This window comes from Lingula anatina, chromosome 2, assembly GCF_051362555.1.
Source record: "Lingula anatina isolate TDL-2025a chromosome 2, LinAna3.0, whole genome shotgun sequence".
Taxonomy (NCBI): Eukaryota; Metazoa; Brachiopoda; class Lingulata; order Lingulida; family Lingulidae; genus Lingula; species Lingula anatina.
The window spans coordinates 36754222-36777245 of record NC_141768.1 but is presented as its reverse complement, the minus strand read 5'-3'; the positions used below and the strand labels follow the sequence as shown (position 1 = coordinate 36777245).

The 23024-nt window shown below is 39.2% G+C and overlaps 1 protein-coding gene across 3 annotated transcripts in view; it reads right to left on the bottom strand.

The window, feature by feature from the left end:
- The window catches only part of LOC106156781 (uncharacterized), a 32444-nt gene that overhangs the window by 7044 nt on the left and 2376 nt on the right, over nt 1-23024 (bottom strand). For all 3 annotated transcript variants that reach the window (XM_013532204.3, XM_013532205.2, XM_087005516.1), the window contains 18 exons: nt 11990-12211; nt 11151-11600; nt 10222-10857; nt 9389-10060; nt 8575-9198; nt 6866-8343; nt 6477-6605; nt 5889-6050; nt 4490-5327; nt 3973-4193; nt 3541-3652; nt 2667-3392; nt 2052-2171; nt 1613-1776; nt 1146-1314; nt 867-971; nt 437-530; nt 29-66 (listed from right to left, as the gene is read on the bottom strand). In XM_013532204.3, coding sequence (XP_013387658.2) covers nt 29-66; nt 437-530; nt 867-971; nt 1146-1314; nt 1613-1776; nt 2052-2171; nt 2667-3392; nt 3541-3652; nt 3973-4193; nt 4490-5327; nt 5889-6050; nt 6477-6605; nt 6866-8343; nt 8575-9198; nt 9389-10060; nt 10222-10857; nt 11151-11600; nt 11990-12211 — 6960 coding nt within the window. The remainder of the gene's footprint in view (nt 1-28; nt 67-436; nt 531-866; nt 972-1145; nt 1315-1612; nt 1777-2051; nt 2172-2666; nt 3393-3540; nt 3653-3972; nt 4194-4489; nt 5328-5888; nt 6051-6476; nt 6606-6865; nt 8344-8574; nt 9199-9388; nt 10061-10221; nt 10858-11150; nt 11601-11989; nt 12212-23024) is intronic.

Genomic DNA, 23024 nt, shown 5'->3' with positions numbered 1-23024 from the left:
AATAATGGTGTCCACTGTTGATACATACCCCGTGTAGTTGTTGAAATAACAGGTGTAGTTGGGATTCTGAAAAAAAAAAAGAAGTGAAAATGTTACACAGTACATGTATATAGGCACATATTCTCACCGTAAAACATGCCAATAAGAAGTTACACAGTTGGATAAAGAGGGTGACTCCAACCCCCCCCCCAATCACATCCCCATCCACCCCCCCCACCCACCCACCCACCCCCACGACCACACAAAAATAAATGTTGTGGACTGAACACCCTCCCTCTGTCAAAAGAGAAGAAAATAACATGTCATGGTTAGAAAAAGGAAGCGCTATTTTATGTTTTATTAACAAAATCATAACACATGACTACAAAAGTTATCATTTGCTGAAAAAAGAGAAGATTAATCAGTGGTACAGCTGTGCACATGGATAGTAACTTACACGTATGGCGGGAATGTAAAACGCACGGTCCCAGTGATAATGTCTGGATTGCCCTTGGCGTGATCCAGGACCCTCAACCTGTTATAGTTTACCCCTGAAAATAAGACATTAAACTTGTTGTACCTAGAATTGGACCCCGATTTGAAATTCACATAAACAAGTACATTGTACAAAAAACAACCTGGTGTTAATAACTAGAGATTTTGTTTAATACAGTATAATTTTATTTGGTGTTAAAGGAATTATGCCTAAGAGTGCAAAATATTTCATGTATTGGATTTTTATTCTGTTTTCTTTATTTCCCTTAATAGTCAATGTCATCTTCCTCATCTCCAAGTGCTCTATTTAGTACAATACTGTTAATCCTGTTAATGCTACATTAATAGGAAAGTCCGTCATAAACGCTGTTTAATTTTCACCAGTAATTTACCTGAGATAATTCCTGTGAAATAGTCAATAATATTTCCTCTGGAGTCCAGGTTTCCTCCTACTTTTATTTCCTTCAGGAGATTGAAAAATGTCATCACTCCACTACCTGATGACAGAGAAAAGCGTGCCATTATGAAAAGTATTCATAAATCTGATGTCAAATTGAAAAAAAAATTGTATAAAAGAAGGCGTTTTACATGAATCTTTAAAAAAATTTGTAAAAAGTGACGTTAAGTCATTTTAACTGAATAATGCATATAAATTTTTTTTTAAAACTCACTGGGTCTAATCGCTCTTGTTGGTAAGCTGTCAACTCGAAGGAATCCGTTGCGGCCATCTCTTGTAAAACGCACGATATGATAGTTGCCGTCATTGAATCTCCGCCTGTCCTCTACGACTCTCTGGACGCCGTCGCCAATGTCATAAGTGGCAACCACATACCCGTTTTCCTGGAATGAATCGTAAATTTCAGATATCTTATATCGGAGGCAGACCTAGTGGGTTGAGGGGGGGGGGGGTCCCTCCCCAAAAAATTAATTCAGTCTCCGTAGTCGCACAATAGTAGAGATTTAGAATGTAATCAATAGGCCTAAGCGCAACAGTTAAAGGTGAATATTACCATTTCAGAAGTAAAAAAAATTAAATTCAATCTACCAATTTTATTTAAATTGTTTTAATGGCTAATAAACATCCGGCGATGAATTCTGATAAAATCTATAAAGAGAATGATTTATGAAGTTCACTTACAAGTTTGAGCTCTATAAAGTCCCCGCCTGCGCCGTCTGAACGAAGCAGGGTCCCGTCAGGATAGTTGGTGATGAACCCGAGGGCGATGTCATCCTTACTGGACGGGGTGGGGTCGTTGATACGGTACACGATGATTCCCTTCGTGAAGGAGAACGAAGTGCTGTCTGCAATTTATAAATAAAAAATTAATCTAAATAATATCATATACATGTAACTTCGAAAAATGATTATAAATAATAATTGAGTAAAATCACTCGGTCGTGAAATCTCGAAGGTGCATTCAATATATTTATTAAGGTAATATGATTCATTTCACGATAATAGGCCTATCTGTGTCACGGGATATAAATTTTCAACATATTCTACTAAGAGAAAATCCCTGCACTTTCTTTTAAAAAAAACTCACAGAATACACGTGTATTACATGATAATTACGTACCCTCTGTACATCTATCTCCAGTATAGGAGGTCATGTTACAGTCACAGTAGAACCCATTTGGAAGTTGAATACACTCTCCTGAATTCTTGCATGTGTCGTCAGCACACATTGCAATTGGACCTGTGTAAAATGAATCCAGAGAATTTAAAAAAAGTCTTTATGGTACCTGCATCCTTTCAAATTACGGCATATCTTATATGCTTTCCAAACAAGCGTGCCTTATTTTGAAAATTTGACACCATTTACACCTGCTAAATAAAGAAAACATTTTAAACAGTTAGGTTATCGTTTACGGTATGAAACACGACAGTACCAGTGTTGTATTTTTTTTAAGATCTATGCACTAAGCAAGACTGTATGTACCATCCAGTGCACCTCGCTAACAGAAGTTTTTAGTGAAACTGCTCATCCTTCTCAACATAATAAACTTTCTACACTACAGAAAACTATTCTGATCTAGTCCCTGCAAAGACCGTTCTTACATATTTCCCTTATTCCACCACAGCAGAAAAAGGAAATACCAGTAATAATTTAAACAATCAAAAAGGACGCAAACTTTACCAAAGAAAAGGGGACATTATTCGCGGAGTCTGTAGGACAAAGACTCGCACTCACCTGTGCAACCTACGCTAACTTGGCCTGCACCTGCTCGGACCAGGTCAGGTTTCGATCCCTGGCCAAAAGTGAGATCATCGAAACAGCCCTGGAACCCGCGCCGAGATGTGATAACCCTTGGCAGCTGATTATACATATTCTCGGGCACGCCCCCGATGAAGAGACCCCCGCGAAGGCTAAAAGTTCCCGTCTGTTGTTGACTGATAGTTCTTCGCTCATAAATGTTGTCCACGCCGACGACCCACTCCGTTGGCGACGTTTGTTGGATTTCCACAAGATGCCACCTGTTGTCATTCAGTGGCCCCTTCTTGATATTCTTAATTTTCACTGGTCCAGAGTTACCGTTGTTAAACGAAAAGCTTATGTAGCCTCCTTCTAACTCTACGGCGATGAAATCATCATTAGCACCCCGACCGTTGAAAAGAATTAGGCCGTCGGTGTTATTGGTGCGGAAGGCAAATTTCAGGTTGTTCAAATCACTGTTGCGGAGATCGTCTATTGAGACGTGTGTCTGGTGGGAACGGAAAGTGACGGGATAGTTGGGCACGTAGTAAATTCTCAGATCTTTGAAGTCGATAATGATATTATCGGGTAGCTCGGCCAAGTGCATGTTTTTGATGTAGCCATTGAATATGTCAGAGGGGCGTAGGTTCTGTATGCTGCCGCCTGGATATCCGATATTAATGCGAGCGATGTCCAGTAAGTATCCTTCGCCGGGTAATGTGTCTGTAAGAAAACGGGGAAATATTAGCGGTCTCTCTCTCTCACTGCCACGCACGCACACACATACATAAAAATTAACACACTTAACATGCTGATAGAAGTGACATCCATGTAGACTTTGAAATGAAGTATGAAGGCGTCTATAACTTACATTTTTGATGAGCGTCATTGTCAATCCAGAACTCGAGTTGTTCACCGCGTCTTTTGACGTGGAGAGTATGCCAATTGCCATCGTTCAGATTATTTCCAGTATACATGGGGTTCTGAAAATAGTTACACATAATATTAATATAGGCCTATGTGTCGTTATTCACCTTCTTCAAATGATTATTCTCTAGTAAACTTTATCGCTTAATTCATCTTTCATAAAAGAATTTATCGACTACTGCGTAGAAATAATATTGGTTTCATTTATGCTGTGATAGATGTATTTCCTTTTTTATGGTATTGTTATATTTTGAACAATTGCGTAAGATAACTGTTGACGTCATTTATCTATATAAAGAGAGATATGTAATTTCATGATATTGTTATTTTGGCCAGGTCATCAACGTACATGAAGCATGGGTGTATGCAAACTTACTATTTCACGTCCACCAAGATTTGTCATGAGTTTAGCTCTCCCGTTTTCAAGGGCAACCTTCATGTAGGTATTGGTCCGCCCTCCATCATAGGTGTTGAACAAAACGCCATTTCTCTCTGTTGTCAGGAAACGTAAGCTGATATCGTTTTTGTGGGTGTGGAGAGACGGGAAGATATCCACGTAAACTCCAGTTCGGCCGTCAAATCTCCCAATGGGTGCAACTGTAAGGTACGATTATCCAAGTGAGGGTGACATGTCAAAAAGGCTATCGTGTCAATGCAATGTTTTACAATGTCAAATTCACAGGTTTTACGTTGAGTTTAATATGGATATTAGGATAGGCTTGATGTTCAAACCAGAAATGTTTGCTGAAGTCAGTTTTAGTGTGTGTGTGTGTGTGTGTGTTACATGTAGTGTGTGTGTGTGTGCGTGTGTGCAAGTGTGAAATGGTGAGTACTATGTACTGAGAGTAAAATTAGCAAATGAAACAATTCAAATGCGATTAAATTTTCCTTACGTTGTTCACAGTTACGCCCTCTGTAGTCAGTGGCGGTGCAGTCACATTCGTATCTATCCCACCGGTCATGACACACCCCTCCATTCAAACATGGCTGACTTCTACAACGGGTCGGCATTGAGAAGCAACCCTCCTGTATTCCACCTGTGCGAACACTCTGTTGGGCAGCCAGCTGTTTGATATCAACGTATTTTCCATTGACCACAAAATCTGAAATACAACCCACATAGCCTTTACGAGCCCATGTCTTCCAAGGGAGCAGCGAATTGGTTGTATACCTATACCCGCCAATGTACGTCAGTTCACCCAAGTTGAATCCGCTGCCTAGTCTTGGAACGCGTACGTTCCTCCTGTTGCCGTCTAGCTCTGTCGTCAAACCAAAGCTGTTGCGTTGAATTTTCACCCTATGTGGTTGACCATCGTTTACCATGGTATCAGAAAACGCTTCTCTCATGGTCTCTCCGGCACGCTCAGCAACCAACCAAAGTTTTCCATCCATAATTTCAATTGCCAGGAAATCATCCGAACCTGTTCTTGCCTTGTTTATCAATATAAGACCTTCGGGTTCAACCGTCCTCATAGTGAATGATATTTCGTCAGCAGACCGACCAAATTTAGGCGGATTGTTGGTGGTATAGATAAAGGCAGCTTCATCCGTGAAGGTAACTGGAGTTGGAATGGCTGATGTTGGCGGTGGTGGGGTAGGGAAGTATTTTCTCACACCGTCGACCTCGATGATGACATTCTGCACTCCAGGAATGTAATTTGGAAGGGTGTTTTGAAGGAAAGCTGTCATCAGATTCAGTGGGATGGGGAACCTGTTTCCATTGATGATTACCTGTAACAATAAGGAACCAAATCAATACGTGTGTGTTTGTGTGTTGTATTACTTTTATTGAGAAAAATCATTAAGAACAGACGATTTATCAGAATGGTCAGTATTCCTCATTATTTTTTTTTCCAGAATATACCAATAATACACTAAATAATAACTAGGATAATTAACTAAACCTCTCACTCCCATACACGCACACATGCCTCTCACATTTGGAGCAACTACATAGTATTATCATTGTGACTTTGTCATTTCTATCAAGGTATAAAAAATAAAAATATACTATCACTTTTTACAACCACTATTTACAGAAAGGTAGACAATAGGCTAATAAGTCTAAGATACAAGGCTTTTTTTGAGCCGTAATAAAATAAATATATGAATATATAAAAATACTAGTGTGAAGAAAAAAGAAACAAAGTGTAGACTTAATATGAATTACATTTATAATGGACAAAGAGGAATTATAGAACAGGACTTATTATGACAGTACACATGTCCGTTTTAATCATGTAATACTTTATGAATTATGAATAGATTTCAAACCACGTGTCTAAGTATTACCTCTGTTATTCTTCCACTCAACCCCCTATCTACCGCTCCGTCCGTGAAGGTTGACACGTCAGGGTGACCACCGAGGTAGACGGTGTCCCTGTCGATCAGCCGGAACGGGCGCTCGAACCTGATGTTTCTGTCTCCTTGGGCTCCGTCCACGGATATAGACACCTGTAAAGTTACGTACAAAAGGAAAACGTGAGAAGGAAACATTTTCTATTTGTAAAAATGAACGATCGATCTTTTAGACGGGTTGTCCATAATCAAAACACAAATTATTAATATTCCAGTCATTCATTTGGCCAACTATTTATTTTTAGTTGTTACATGACATTAGATAAAATGTGTTCGGGTATAAGGGTGTCATTTAAAGAAGGACCTTCTTCAAACACGTTTTAACATACAAATACAATAGTTTACTGGAATTATTTTACGAATTAGGTTTGCATCTTTCTAATGTGTACTGTTAATGAGTGTATTGTGTAAGATTTAGTGATCCGACATTATTTTTGCGTTGAACATTCTCTGCATGGGAAGAAACGTACACTACTGTAACGATCATTTAAAATACTTTGCCATTCAATAAAATGATCTCACCACTCGCCCATCCCGTGTTATGACTGCCCTGTGGAGTCGACCGTCGGCGAAGTTCCCAGAGCGTGGGGCCACACTGAGAAGTTGGCTCAAACCATCGGGGAAGGTGACACCCATTTGGAGAATACCTCTCTGAATGAAAAATGACACATTTTAGTTTTCACTGTCCCCTGGATATTTCCACATACATGACAGCATGGATCATTTCGATATGGGATGTTAGTTAATTTTTTTACAGCAATATGTAGAATTATTTTTATCTGGTTTCTCTTTTAAATCTTCAGTACAAAAATATACCGATTGTAATCTTTCTCCCAATAAAATACGAATACGAAAATTTATTATTATTATTATTATTATTATTATTATTATTCAATTTCTAGACAATTTACCTTGAGCGCCAAGTAAATCTTCCTGTTATCATTTTCACTGGACCAGATAAGACCATCAGGGTAGTTGGCAACGAAGTCGATGGAAAGCGTCTCCCTGTCGTTTTGAACATTAAAAATTGGGGGCAAGTTATAAATATGGTAAGGTATCCAGCGGTTGTTTCCGTCTTGATAGATGGCGTTAATTCTAGGCGGAGCAGGGGTTGTTATTGGCGCTGGAGTGGTTACTTGGAAAAGTGTAATTATACCCTTGCTGACCAAATAGTCTCTCTTGTAATTCCAGGTCTCAAAGTTATCAACTACCGCATCAATGTTTAGCATAGTCGGAGTTATCTTATTGGTGCCGATGAAGAAATGTTTGTTGTAGTCATTAGGGTCTTTTCTGATGATAGGGCGGACTCTTTGGTCCACTTTGGTGCCATTGATGTACAAAATTAGACCATTTTCCCTGTCCCAAGATAAATCAACGTCATGCCACGATCCGGCATAGAAATCCGGTGTGGAAACTTCCCATGTCTGTGTCGGTGTGTTAAAAACTCCGTGCAGCCTTCCTTCTTTCCAGTAAACATTCACAGGGTTACTGTTTATAAAATACATGTTCTCGTTCAGAGTTTTGGGATTGGTCTTGAATCTTAGGGTGTAACCATTGTAGCACTTCTGTGGGTTTCCGGCGCAAGTGAAGTTCCCACCAAAGTCAATATATTGATCTCTGGTGACGTAAATAGCATTGAATGGATCACCCGGTTGTGCAGGAACAACAGATGGCCTTCCACTTGCAGTGATCACCAAATTTGGATTTGGATTTGGGATAATATTACCATTGATAACATCCATCTTAACAGTTTGGTTAGAGATAGACCTTCTTGCCAGTATGTCAAAGGCAATGAGCTGGTCAATCGGCGTGTACCAATACTGAAGTTCATCTATTATAGCATTGGCGTAGTTTTCGCGTATCATGTAAGTATCCGTTTTACCGATGTACACGTTTCTGTTGGTGACCTCTCTATTGGGTTGAGTCGTGAAGACGGTTGTGCTGGCAACTTTCTGGTTATCCACGTACAGTTCCAATCCCTTAGTCGGATGCCAGGATATATCTACAAGATTCCAGTTGTCTTTACGGATTGCATCCGTTGATACCTCCCACGTTCTATTCCTGTCGCTGAAGGTGACATGCACGCGGCCATTTCTGGTAAACACTTTATAGGCATCGCTGGAAAGGAAGTATGTGTCGTCAGCCATATCGCGCGGTTTAATACGGAAGGACATGGTAAGACCGTGCTTGCAGAGTTCTAGGTTGGCCATGCACGTTCTGTACAGGTTTTCCAGTGTGACGAACTGGGCATTTCCATTTAGATCGACAGCGTTCCCGACATCGCCAACAACCAGATGGGCATTATTGTGAAGAATGACACTGTGTCTTGGATGTATCACTCTGCTCCCGTCGGCATTTTCAAAAGAGAATGATTCCTTCGGGTATTTTCCTGAAGGAAAGTTTACAATCTTTAGTTTCACATAAAAGTACATCTGAATCATTTTGTGTTAATTGTGTAATTCACTGTCACAAAAGAAATTAAAAGATAAGCCCTTTTAGTAACTTACACCACGTTATTAAAAGTGAAATAAAAAAATACACCTTTCTTCATAATAATAGTAGTAAAATATCAAAGAAATATGTAATGAAATATTTTCAGAGATATTGGTTCTAGACCTACCTCTTTGTATATAGTTGAAAGCAACCAAATCCTCTCGCCTGGCATACCAAATCTCCGTGTCATCAAACAAGGCATCTATGTTGTTGAAATTCCTCACATTATTTGATCTACCAATGAAGAAGTTGTTCCCTTGACTGACATAAGACGTATCAATCTGTGCGTTAGCATCGCTACCAACCAGCTCATTGTTTTTATACACAGTAAGCCCGTGTTTTGGATGCCAAGAGAACTCCAAGAATTGCCATTCATTTGTGCGTACATCAGGTAGAGTGACTCTCCAGAGTTTGTCATTTAAGCGAAAATCAGCGTACAACATTCCCCGTTGGTAGTAAATCTGCATGCCATCTCTTCCAGATGAGAAGTAGTATGTACCTTCCAATGGGCGATTACGAATATTCATCCAAGTTGCCATAGTGAAACCACGTTTGCAGAATGTGAGGTTGCCCAGGCATTTGTCACTATGATCGCCAAGATCGGCATACTGTCCACCATACAGGGACAGAGCGTTGTTGATTTTGCCCGGTACGGCCACTGGATTGCCCCTAGTTAAGATGTTAAGTTTGTCGTGGACAACGCGACCGCTGCGAATGTCATCAAAAGTGATGAAAAAGTGCTCAGGCAAACCTGAAATATTGATAATGAAATTGTTTTTAATGTCCTATTTACAGTGTGCTAAATTGTATGATAATTATTTTTAAAAAGCTTTAAAAAGCTAAAAATGCTTTCATTATGTTAGATGTCATTCAACAAGAGTAATAAACACATCTATTTAAAAATACGATGTAAGCATATCAACAAATAAACACGAACTCACCTCTCCTGAGATATCCAAATGCCGTCAGATAATCCCTAGGGCCATACCAGAAGTTCACCTCATCAATGGTAGCGTTGGCATACCTTTTGTCAGTCATATCCAAGTTCCCCCTACCAATATAGAACCTATCTTTCTCTGTCGTGTACACAAAGTTTTGGTCAATGTTTCTGAGGTCTGGGGACTTGTCTTGTCCTGCCATTTCGCCATTCACGTATACTTTGAGACCCCTATCGGGATGAAGGGAGAGTTCAATGAAGTACCAAGCATCTGGGTCGATTTCTCGGAGTCCGGTTGCTGGGTTGAGAGCTCGCGTCTTGGCCATCCACGTGCGAGAGGTTGTCTCCACTTTGAATACTAATTCACCGTTGATGTAAGACGCCGTGATACCGTTCAACCCCGTTGAAATGTAGTAGGTTTTATCCTTGATTTCTACCGGCTGAATCCAGAAGGTTAAAGTAACACCATGGGGACAGGCGTCAAGGTTTCCTAGGCAGTTTTCTTTGTTGACAATCTTCACCTCTGCGTGCTGTTCGTCGCCGTTCAACCACAGTGCGCCCAACACTTTGCCGTCAACGATACTGGGATTGGAGTGGATGTGCACGGGGAAGGGGCCTGCGACACGGGTCTTGCTGAGTTTAAAGTCCAATCCAAAGAGATGACTTTGTGGTGGTCCTAGAGAAAAAATTCAGCAAGTCCGATTAGATTTCATAATATAATATTATCAAGTATATCAAGTATTATAAAGTGTGAATCTGGAGAAACATTCTTACACATCTATGTCAGAACTCATAAGCCTGACAAAAAACATGAATCAAATATATGTGAAAAAATACCTCGCATAATGAAATCCAGGTCCAACAGACTCTTTCTATCAGCATACCAAATTTCAAGATCGTCAATGGTTACTGGGGCATATGGAGCAACCCTGGAATTCCCCCTCCCGATGTACATATCATGTGTAAATGACGTTGAAAGTTGTCCATTGGTGGGAGAGTTATCACGGTCTACTTCATCGAGGTTGACGTACATACTAAGCCCCATGGTCTGACTCCAGGAGACTTCCAAGAAGTACCACTGATTCATCGCAAGGTTTCTTGCCGAAGCCTGCCAAGATTTTACCCTACCGCCTTGCGCCATCGTAACCAGAGCAGTCAGGAGTCCATTTCTGTATGTGATGGTCGTGCCGTTGCCATTATCAAAAAGAACCATACCGTTGGGCAAGCTGTCAAATTTCACCCACATGGACATATACCAGCCTTTGGTACACTTGGCGTGGTGGCCTAGGCAGGTGTCTCGGACGTCTCCAAGGGTCACGTAGTCCCGGATGCCATCCAGCTTGAGGGCGGATTCGTATTGGCCCATGACAGCAACAGGGTTACCGCCCACTGTGGCCCGTATCAGAGAACTAGGGGTTATGAGCTGGCCGCCGCTTGTGCCCTCCATTGGGAAATAGTACCGATAGTAGGGTCCTTATATGAAATATAATAAAGGTAGTTTTAAGATCTTTATAGAGCCTATATATGTGTCATCCCCATCAACGATAATGTATGGGTGTTTTGAGGGTTTAAAATGTTACCCATTTATTGTGCAATTACTTCAGAGATAAATAGTTGTGATAACACTAACAGTCAGTACCCCATATCGTGTTATTTTTACCCTATTCTAATGTATATGTACACGTAAAAGAAAAGTTAATAATATTAATTTGTAGGTATTATTTATGAAAGTAATTTTTCACTGCATTAATAAGAAACCTTCTGACCTTTCTTACTCTCTCGCACATCTTTGGCCGTCATGAATTTAGACCAGAAAGTAAATTCATCCACCAGTAGTGTTCCTGTGCTGGCAGATCCCTCAGCATCGTTGGAACGACCCAAGTTAAACTTGGCGAAAGTATCAGCATGGGTTGTGTCCAATTTGCCTTTTCTCCTCGAGGAACTGGCATGGTCAACCTGTTCTCCGTTCACATAGAGGAAAAGACCCCGATTGCGGTCCCAAGACGCTGCGACGTGATACCAGCGTCCCTCCAAGACATTATCCCCCTTGACGACCCATTCTTGTGCTGCCTTGTTGCGGAATACAAATTCTATGTGACCACTACGGTACTTCATTGCAACACCGTGGTTTTTCCTATTATGACCACCGTTGGACATATAAACTCCTTGTCGATATGGAGCATTCTTGAAATTAACCCACATTGCCACGGTATAACCTGTAAAAGGAAAACTTGATTTTAATACATACCTCAGAGGAAGTTAACTATTGTAAAGTCGCTGGGCTCAGTAAATTATATATTTTAAAATTTACGCGAGAAACAAAAAAAAAATTTTTTTGGGGGGGTATGAAATTATCAAAGAAATAGTTGTTCCACTTTTGATGCCCTTTTTGTGATTATATGTAAACATACAAACTCCGTAAAGACGTTTTATTATGCTCCATGTACATGTTTGGGTTTTAATTAATAATGCGCGTGCCCTTCTTTTCCATGGAATGATAAATATTATGTAGTTAACTTATAAAACTTAATTATTTTTCACCTGTATTAATATTAAGTAAACACAAATTAAGTTTTATCCAAGATTATTCTACTGGTGCACATACCTTGGTCGCAGAGGTCTAGGTCACCAAAACACTCTCCCTTGTGAGCCTTCCCTGACACTTCAATAGCTTGTTGCTTGTCACAATCCAATTCCACAGCTTTGTCATCTAGAAGTCCTCTAAAGGTCTTGATGGCAGGATTACGGATAGGGATAGCGTCTAAACCAGATGGGTTATATACCTCACCGCCGATAATTTGGTTCATTGGCAGTGTATACATTGTATCTGGAAATGTACAAATGAAGGTGGCTTATAATATTGTGTAAACTATGCAAAGTGCAATTCTTTTGATGTGTTGCAAAAAAGGAAAAATTGCCTCACTGAATTTTTATTTGAAACACGTGATAAGCACAGCAAAAATGTCTATTTAAGGAGCATTCTAGACATATGTGTCTTTTGCATGTACCCCAACTATAAAAGTGGTCCACATTGACTGGCTCTCATAGGTCAATGTGCATTTCTTACTTTAACTTAAGTTCAGATTGAGATTGAGAAGTTTGTGAGTGAAGGGCAGTACTTTCAAATAGGTATGAAAACCAAAACATGGATATCTGAAATATTAGTTTCACAATTTAGATTAATTTAGCTGACGTTGTCATATTTTGCATGACCTGTACGGCGGTATAATCAAATGTCGTCTGGATGACGTGTACTAAGAAGCAACATTTTACTATGCAACATATAAAACACAATTATGACAGACCAGAAAGCATTCGTAACAGTCTGTTTTGGTCGTTATGATTCAGCCGGAATGAAAGAGGTAAATGCCAACAATAATTGTCTGGAGCCAGAGATCTTCAAAACAACTCGAGCTAGTGCCAAGAAAGTGGCAATGAGTAAAAGATTTTCCTTAGCTTCATACCCGGAGGTATCTTGAGGTAAAGATTGCGCACCAATACTCATGAATGGTCTAGTGAATAATCTACAATTCGAGGTAGAAGACTTTTTTTTCAAAACCAAGGCAATAGTGAACGAAGTTTTACTTAAAGGTAAACATGGTCCTTCTTAAAAATGTTCAAATCTGCACAACAACAAGCACCTTTTAAATTAAGGACAGTAAACAACTACGTATATTAGGCCCTACTGTAAAAAAAGACAGGGTTTTTAAATATTCCTTTAGCAAATTTCTTCCTTCAGCATCATCTGGTGTTATATTCAAGACACTGGTTATTAAATTTAACATTTTGTAACTTTTTCAGCAGCGATCTTACTACCCGCATGACTAATTTCTTGGTAATTCTCTGTGTTTGAATGACTAATGAGTGTTAAGTGGGTGAGAAAACCTACAGGTGTGAGCCTACTAAAGATAACCCGCAAATTACTTTTCCAGTTTGCTAAAATTGGAAAGAACGTTCTTTTGGCAAAGTTCACCTTTTTACAAGTTTCGAAATCGACAATGTAGTGACTAAGAGTCGAGACGTTTTGGAACAAAATAGATTAAAAGAAAAAAAGGAAAAGAAAAGAAAAAAGAAATGAGAAAACGTGTATTGGGTAGAATGTTTTCGTTTCTACATTTCGTTTTAGTTATTTCCGGTATGATCAGATTGGAAAGAAAATTTTATCGGTAAAAGCTGCTGCGGCTTTCCAAGTGACTAAGAAGCACAAGATTTAGGGACAATATGCACTGAAAGAAACAAAACAAACGAAAGAAAAACGTCTTCAGTTAGATTAGTGAAAATGTCTCGACTTTGCTATCTCATATATGATGAACTGCGATTGTGAATTTTCGCTGTTGTGAAGTTGAAAGATGTCCTCTTGGGTGACTAACAGGCTGTAGATGCATACATGTGTGTAATGAAACAAACAAAACAAAGATCCATGTCTGAGTGGTTACCTAATTCTATCTGGTATTTTATCCACTACAGCCTACTATGCGATTAACGCAATCTTGCATTCCGACATTAGAACTTTTAAGTTAAAATTGACATTCCTTCGAAAAAAATAAAATGAAACGTATTTGGAAACTTCTTAAAGTTAGTGAATAGTCTATGTGTCAAAACAAGCAATATGAAATCAAGTGTAAAACACGTTGGCATGTCGTCACAAGCAAGCCAATACAAAAAAAAGAAAGGGTCCGCTTCACAAGGCGGATTGAAATGACTCCGAGTTCTGCGGGTTCTTTCATACTTTGGACCCATTCAGGGTCAATGCAGAACTTATAAGGAAAGATCATTTTGTGTCAGTTGACATTGACTGCGGTTTACACAGCAGACCGTCACTGCGGCTTTCCCCACAAAACCTGTTTGTCCTGTCTGAAATTCCTGTCAGTGTTTTATGCGCGAACATAATGCTGCTTCAAGTGTATCTCAATATGTGAAGTACATGTAACCGGCGTCGTTCACACTAGAAAAGACAGGCCCAAACCCCCTTAATGAGATGAAAGCTTAGAATGAGTGGTGTGAGAAGGGAAGGTGGCAGCAATATTTGCTAGATTCAACCAAAAATAAAAGTAAAGGTTATTGTAGGAACAGATCCACTTGAACCGATTGTAAAAAACGCCCCAACTCCTCTTCCCTTAATTGCGCTGTTTTCTCGAGCAATCCCGTTCCCATTGTATATGTCATTTCACCTTTGGGGTGGGTCTCTGGTCAATTGGTCATCAAATTGTTACCTGTGCCCAGCGGACACGTATATGCGAAGGTGATATAGATAAAGATACCTAATTTGGTCGGTTAAGTACTACGGTTACACGTCTACGGGCAACACTTTGCTTTGAACTATGCTCTTTCAGACCTGGGTGGTTAGATCTGAAGTTATCGTTAATACGCCTTCCCTTTTCTATAGGTTGGGGCTCGGATTCCCCGTTCGACCCTTGAAAAGACGAGCAAAGTCGAGTGTCTTCCCTTGATTAATTTCACGACAAGGACTTAACAAAGAGCTAGATGGGACTTCCATTAAATAAATATGTTTTTAAAGATATGAAAGTGGCAGACACCTAAAAACATACACATTTTGACCTTAAATTAATAATCATGATAACAGTCAGCATCCTCGTTATCATGAATTATGCCAGTGGTGACCTGAACTATATGAAATGACCTCCACGGTATGCTTATGTATATAAAACTGTTTTAAGAGACTCACTGCCCAGGTTTATTTCACGCTGAAATGAGCCCACGTCATTTCGAAGCCGTATACTGTTTTTAGTAGAAATAAATGGTGCATAATAGGTGAAATGTCTCTTTCGAATGGCACTTAACACTTAAAAACGTATTACTATGGTGGCTGACGTTCTGCTTTTTAAAGAGTGAAGTCAATTCATTATAATCTTTGTAGATCTAAGTAAACCGCGCCTTACTGTAGTTCATTTAAAAATACGAGTATTTATCTTCCTATATATTATTTTATTTCATTCCTTTTGTTGTGCGTTTAATATAAGTTACCTTGATCTAGTGAAACACTACCCGCATAACATATGAAAATATATAACACAGCTTGGAAAACACCAACCTCTGTTATATACCCTGGTTGCCTGGTAACAACAACTAGATAACCAGTAACAGGGATGTTGAAGAATGCAAAAAAAATAATCCAAATGTGGTTCGAATCCTGAGAGCTTAACAACAAGATGTTTTCAGTTTTGTGTATCTTACTTCTTTATCGAGAAAAAAATAAAGCACGAAAATAAAAAAGAATAAACGTGTCTTAGTGAGTATGTGCAGTCTATGTCATTGTTATTAGAAATCATCCGGTGTACTATCCCCACGCCCACCCCAAGGTAGAAATATTGAATATTTGAATGAATAAACAGCCATTTGATAGTGTTGAATTCACCTCTACCTGTATTGCCATAATTTATTTTCGTACCAGAAATAAGTGGTGATGAGTAGTTAGCTACAGAGAAACCTGTCCGTAATATTTCGACAATGTTGATATTTCTATTTTTACGCCAGGTAGTAAAGTCAAGCTGACTGTGCTTATAATCGCCTGCCTGTGATGCTTCTGTAATGGTTGTTGTTCGTATTTTTGAAACAGGGGATTCCTGCCTGAAAATCCGCTCGTTATTTTTTCAAGTGCTTTTTACATTGCAGAAATGCTGAGAGTAGCATTTGTACTGTGCCGTTGGCAAATTGACACCGAATGACCTCGTACTTTATCAGTGCTTGTCGATTTGCCAAAAAGGTTCTATGGTGTTTGTTGTTGCACCTGCCTTCCCACTCCCTGAATCCACCTTGAAAGGAAACCCCTCGCCCACGCACGCGGACACTCACTGGTTCTACATGTAGGCCTAAATGTAGTTTATCTCAACCAACCACGGTTAGCTTCTATAATGGAAAATTAGACTACTGAGCGGCTTGCTTTCTCTTTAAAATATAAGTAAGTCATACTCTATAGCTAATAAATAAAGGCCAAGCTGATATGTTGTGAATTCTGACACAAGTGGATTCATCAAAATTTCGAAGAAAAGTAGTTAAATATCACATAACGAATCTTTTCTAGTCAGTTTTTTCCAAAAGAAAAAACAAAGTGAAATAATTACTAGGAAAGGCTGATCTTCACATTTATACATTTTCTTTATAATTTCACCCTTATCTAGGCTTTGGCTTCGATTTTGACATGATGTGGACCACACAAAGTGGTTATTATATGATTCATTTCTGTATCGGAACTGTTTTAGTGTACACTGTAGAAGGCAAACCTCGCAAATTCTAAGAATGCGCTGTAGTGCTCTCAGGAAATCATAACCCTTACAACAGAGACTCTGGAAATACCATACAAGACCCTTTTTATCTTCAAAAATCCTTTACAGTTAAGTTTTTCAACTTAAGAGCAATGTTTCTTTAATGAATACAAGCAATTAGCTTTAATCAGGTTAAAGTATTTTATTTTCATTCTCCCGTTACTACCTTGGATGTAGTTTGCAAACACGTGTTCGTTTGACATTTAAATTCCGCTGGAAACGTGGCGTGGAAGATGTGATAGGACAGGCAGGGCGTTAAAAAGAGATGGAAGCCCTTGCCAATTTAGACTGTGTTTCAAGAGACGCTTTGCCTGACCTTAAAGCCTTATTAGAATTCTGCTCATTCCCTGACAGGGGCAATATATTCCAGGCGTATTTACCTTAGACATCCGTCTTCACGCGACCCATTCATCCAGCCTGCGTTTTCTCGCGGGGGACGTTGAGGAGAATTGCAACCAATGTAACTGTCGTTCAGATGATCGATTCGTGAGTCCACGAGGGTCAGAGGCAAAGACAAACGAAAGTGCGTTGAGTGTGAAAGTTTTTTATACGTGATATTCTTAAACAAGAAACTTGACAAGATCGGTATAATTTGATATTTGATGTATCAAAGTCATTAAACGTGGGGCCTACAATCCAGAGCGTCTTATTAGAATTTTGCTCAGGCATTGTGGTACAAGAATATTTGAAAAGGTATTCAGGTTTGGGCGGAAAAAATAAACCTTCGGATGTGAGATTTTTCAACATTGTAAGACCAATATCAATGTTGAACATTGGTAAACGTACTTTAATTTACACCATTTTTGTATGAATATTGTATGAAAATATCCAATCCCAGGCTCTTGGTATGAGAAACTGAACAGCTTAACGCAACTTGATACATATTGTGAAAAGGTATTCAAGCGTCATTTTTCAGCCTTAAGAAACCAAACTCGTTTGATATAACTTGATATGTTTTCTTTGTAAAAGACAGTATTAGGTGCAGATTGATTTGTAGACATAAGAAACCATTTACTCGTCACGGTTATTATCTGTTGAGCGCAGGCAGAGGTGACATAAGGGATGGGCATATTTAACATGCAGTCTAAAATACGTAATCTCATTACACCAAGACAACTTTTTGGCCTGCACTTTTGGCAAGCTCTTACTGCTTGTTCAAGCAAAAAGGCCTGGCCAGTTATGATAAAGGGAGACAAACATATAGGCCAGGTATATTTCAAAACAAGCCTTTAAGGGAACTTTGAATGAAAACTCCCCAAACTGGTTTTCCTGCATACCAGCCATATTTCCATTAGCTTCAATTTGAACGATTTTAGACTAGAACATACTTTTAAATAGCCTTCCAAAGTCATATTCCATCCAAATAGCACTCTGAGTAGGGTATTTATGACAAACGAACCATTGCAAACTTATCAATCTTTGACGGAAAAATGTTTGGCCTTTAAAAGCATATATACAACTTTGATTGAATACAGATTCACTTTGGATGCAAATTCTATAAAATTGGCATATTTACGAGGGCATGGTAACTTGTGTGGATTTCTTTTTTTAAAATTGAACCAAAAGATTTTGTATTTATAGTAAATGTAAACCAGATGTGCCCGAATACAGGTAAAAAGGTCTCTCTAAAGTTAGTTAACATGCACCCGGGTGTGTTGATGGCCCAGTGACAGGATTCATAACTCCTAATGATGGAACGCACCGGTAACCGCGGACTGTTAAGGATACACACACCTTCGGTGTCGCGAAGAGAAGTCATTGTTTTTAAACCGGACGAGTACTTGTTTTAAGGGCGTCGTTACATATTTGTCACCCAGACGGCGTGCCACTATTAAAGAAAAGAGTATTGCGTGTAAGGATTATTCAGTACTATTAATTTTTTTCTCCACCGTGTAAAAGTCAATCGACGAAGCATGAATGTCAATGTCGACCTCTTTCTCGTGGTGTATAGCTTGTCTGACTTAATATAACAACCATTACGTGAAGTCATTTTCAGCGAGTTAGCTATCATTCAGAGTTGCTGAACGGTAAAAAACAGGACTGTGAGAGTTTTGGGTCATGTTTTTTTGCGTGGGGCAACTGTTTTTGTAACTTCGCCTTTTCTGGCGCAATAGGAGTTTACTGTTTTGATAAGTATTATGCACAAGTGGTGATGCATGTCGCACTCTTTCTGTTTTCCAATTTCACTTGATTAAACCCATCCATTTGCTGTAAGTTGCGGACGGTAATTTTAAAAAGGTGGCTAAATTATGCGTAATTGAAGTTGTCGGTAACCTGGATCAAAATATATCTTTAACAAATGAAATGTTCTCCATAAAGGCACATTTTGCACTAAACGCAAACTACTGTCCCAAAAGATCGGTGAGGAAGTAGGCAACACAAATAAATCAAATTTCACTCTCTCCTCTGCAGCACCTGACGATGGTTGTTCTAATAGCATTTAAATCGAAACCGTTTGTTTCTGCATTTTTTGCCATTTGGGGGATTTCATATTCGACGTTACTGAACAGCAGGTTAAGACAATACAGCACAGAAAACGTGAATCCTACTGTTTTAAAATTTACCAGTCGCCATAGAGTGCTGACACATTTGTTTACCGACAGCTAACTAGACGCTCTTTTAAGAACGAAAAAAACATATCATTTAAAATAGAAGTCAAACACAAAACCTTTTTAACTAGTGTTCTGTATAGATGAAATAACTCTTATATCATATTCTTAGATGAATATGAAATAACTTCGCCGACCCCTTTTCCTCTCTCTCGCTCCACCTTTTTACCTCTCTCTCTCTCTCTCTCTCTCTCTCTTTCTCTCTCACACACACACACACACACACACACACATATTGATTATTTCAAGGAGTACATTGAAACGCCTTTCTCACTGTGCCAGGCACGGGTCTCTGCCGCAACCCTTCATTTCCACGTTTTGAGCTCTCATAAGTTATTAAATAAATCCCCATAAAGACGCGGGGCTCCGCGTGCTCTAACTACTGGTTTGATGTCAAGCAACGGCAGTTACTTTTTATCTAAATGTTGCGTAACTGCTGATGCCGTGACCTTTAAAGGTGTGGCCTTTGCTGGTAATTTAAGCACTGGCAGACGTCTCCTGGAACGTCAATCAAAAACACGTGAACCGCTGTCCAAAAAGTTTCTCCGTCAGCCATCTCTCTCTCTCTCTCTCTCTCTCTCGCTCTTTTCTCTCTCGTAATTCGGATAATTTTGTTGAGGCTCAAGGAGAACACCACTTAGCCTTCACTTTGAACAATTTAGTTGTTTCGTTGCCAAAATAAAACGCCAACAGTTTGGTCAACGGCGGCTAAGTGAACATGATATATTGGGAAAAGTAATAGGGGTACAGTGTACTGGAATTTGTATAACCTTTTAACGAATAATCAGCCTGCCATGGGTTTTCGGCATAAGAGGGGCATGACATATACATTTTCTTGTTTTTATATAATATATAACGCATGAGAGAGACAATAGGCACTTATGCACAGGACTCAGATAAAAAGAAACACACCGTATAACTCATCTTGTATTCAGGCGTAATAATTTAGAATAAATCTAGATTCAAACAACCTGTTACAAAGTATCTACAACTGGAGTAAGTGGACGTTGTCCTTATTCAGCAAACAATTAATCACTCTCTAAGAGTTCAGGAGAAGGTTAAGCAGCCGATGAAAATAATGTTGTCGCATTGCCTCAGGTATAGTGTCTGGTAGTCCGCTTACTGGCCCAACCCTACGACTAATGGTCAATGTGACTAATAGAAATAGAAATATGAGAAGCAAAAGGCGTCATATTCCATTTTCTTGTATGAAGTTTACAATCTTTATTTGTTTATTTGATACCTCAGTACTTCTGGAGTTTTTTTTTTACTTATACTTTCTTTTCTTAAGGAATTTTGAAAGTCAAGAAAATGCAATGTCTTGTTACTTCCAACAACCATCACTTTTTGTCCACAACAAATCGTTTTAGACAGTTTCTATTGCATGCTAATGAGGTAAACTTAAATATTACGTGCTCTTGTGCAATCCACCGAGACAAAAGGTCTGTTTTGTTTTCTGTAAAAAAACTCAGACGTTTTGACACAGTGTGAATGCAGGTTGGTTGTTTCTGTAGGCAAAAACCCCGTATCACATGTCAGGCAAACGCCACCATTGTTTGTTACAGGCTTCAATATTTACGTATTACTGTTGAAGAGGACTTGAAGTATTTACATTTCTGGTTCTGAGATGGCTTGGCACATTAAGTAATTTTCTGTTACTATTTTGATGCTGTCCTATAACGTTTTAATTCTTGTAATTTCAGCAACGGCGCTTGAAGCAGTTTATAGTTATGTCAAAATACAGCAGGGAATCGTTTCGTCTTGTTTTCTTAAGTTATCTCGCAGTTATTCAAATGCCTGTATTTAATGAATCAAGAGAAGTATTTTGAGGCTGAAGCTCAGGTATGCTGAGGGCATTCCGAAGAAAAAAATGGGCAATTTAATGAAATGTGCGTTCCTTTTCCATACAGTTAAGCTCTGTATTACCTGGCTCGGCAAATAAGGTAAAGGGGAAGTATGCGTTCAGAAGATGAAAGGTAAAAGTCTAGTATCCTTGTAGCTGTACTAAGTGGAAGATGTCAATTCTCTGTTTACATTCATTCAATAAATATATCTTAATACTTCACTGGGGTGTTTAATATTGTATGAATGGAGGTGCAATAAGTAGTCCATGCTGACATTATATTAACATCCTTAATGCTACCCTCTCCTCATACTTGTATCTTCATTCGTTCATTCTCTCTATCATAAAATTGAAATATCTCATACAGCGAAACTTATTTTCTCTCTCTCTCTCTCTCTCTCTCTCTCTCTCTCTCTCTCTCTCGAATTATTGGTGTTGGGTGACAGGTATAAAGGCTGGGTCTGCAATTGGGCGGGGGGATTTGAGACAATTTGAATCGCGGATGACATCCCCGGCAGGACTGGCAACAATCTCTCTCTCTCTCTCTCTCTCTCTCTCTCTCTCTCTCTCTCATTCGCTGACATCTGAGAGCTAAACCCTCTAACATTTTCAAGAAGTTAACATTTTGCTCTTTGCTCCAACGATCTCGACAAACTCACTGTGTGCTTGGCCTAGCTGTTCACTAGAAAGCTAAAAAGTTATTTCGGGACGCTCATCAGATGGACGCCTAGCCCATCACTGATGTTTCTGAATCACTGTAGGTAGGCATAAGGTTAGGTGTAAGACTGGCTTAATTAATGTGAAAAACGGTCCATTATCAACACACCTCTCAGACCTCTTTCCCTTAAATGAAATACTTGACACATACGCAAGAGCATACCTTTCTTTCAGACATTTTTTTTATCCCGGACTAAAATAATTATAGTGGAAGGAAAAATAACTGCTGCAAATAATTGCATGGAACAGTCTCAAAGACATACATGTATAATGAGTAGCTTCACTTATATATCTCATATATTTTGGCCGATAAATGAAAGTCTATATGAACTAACCCACAGTGAATATTGCTCTCAGATATACACTATATGATGCAATTAGGACCTAACCATGGTCTGGTACGTTTACATTAATAGCGTTATTTTTTCATTTCCGCCAAGAGATTATTTAAACTCGGTCGCATCGTGCAGAGCAACGAAACCTTTAAAATACGCTCGGCAAACATGACCCCTGGTTGATCTTTTGACTGAAGTTTAGGCAATACGGGCCTATCGCTCCCTGGCAGCTGGTGTTCATTTTCTTACCTTGTACTGTAGGTAGATGAAGACGCAACGCTGACCGAGCATCTTAATAAATATGATTGCATAAGATTAAGTGATGATTCCGGTAATAAGTTTCACATTAAGCCCAATGATGGAAGAAAAATGTGGGCAGAGACCGGGAGGAAGTGAGTATATTTCAGTCTGAAAGATTGCACAAGCACAGGCAGTCTGACCGTGTTCTTTCACCTGACCAACACTACTGTGAAGTTTTCGTGAGCAGAAAGCTACTACAGCCAAGGAAAGATGTTGTTTTAATGAAAATCTACGAAGATTGTGATGCCAGATTTAAAGGGTTATACGCTGTCCTGCTTGACTTCGCGCGAATTAACAAAAACGACATTATGTGCTTATATAAAATCATGTAATATTAGAATGTCTATTTAATGAATCGTCATAAAACCAAACATGCCCCGAACAGTCAAAAAGAATCCTTTGAAGCGTCAATAAAACATCCCCAATGATCCATTATAGAAGTTATTTTCGTTCAGGGGCCTGCACCTGAGTAAATCCCTGGCCACGGCATTGAGGCAAGCTTTGAAATGTGAACTACAGTCTGACGCCGCTACAATGGGTCCTTACCCCAATT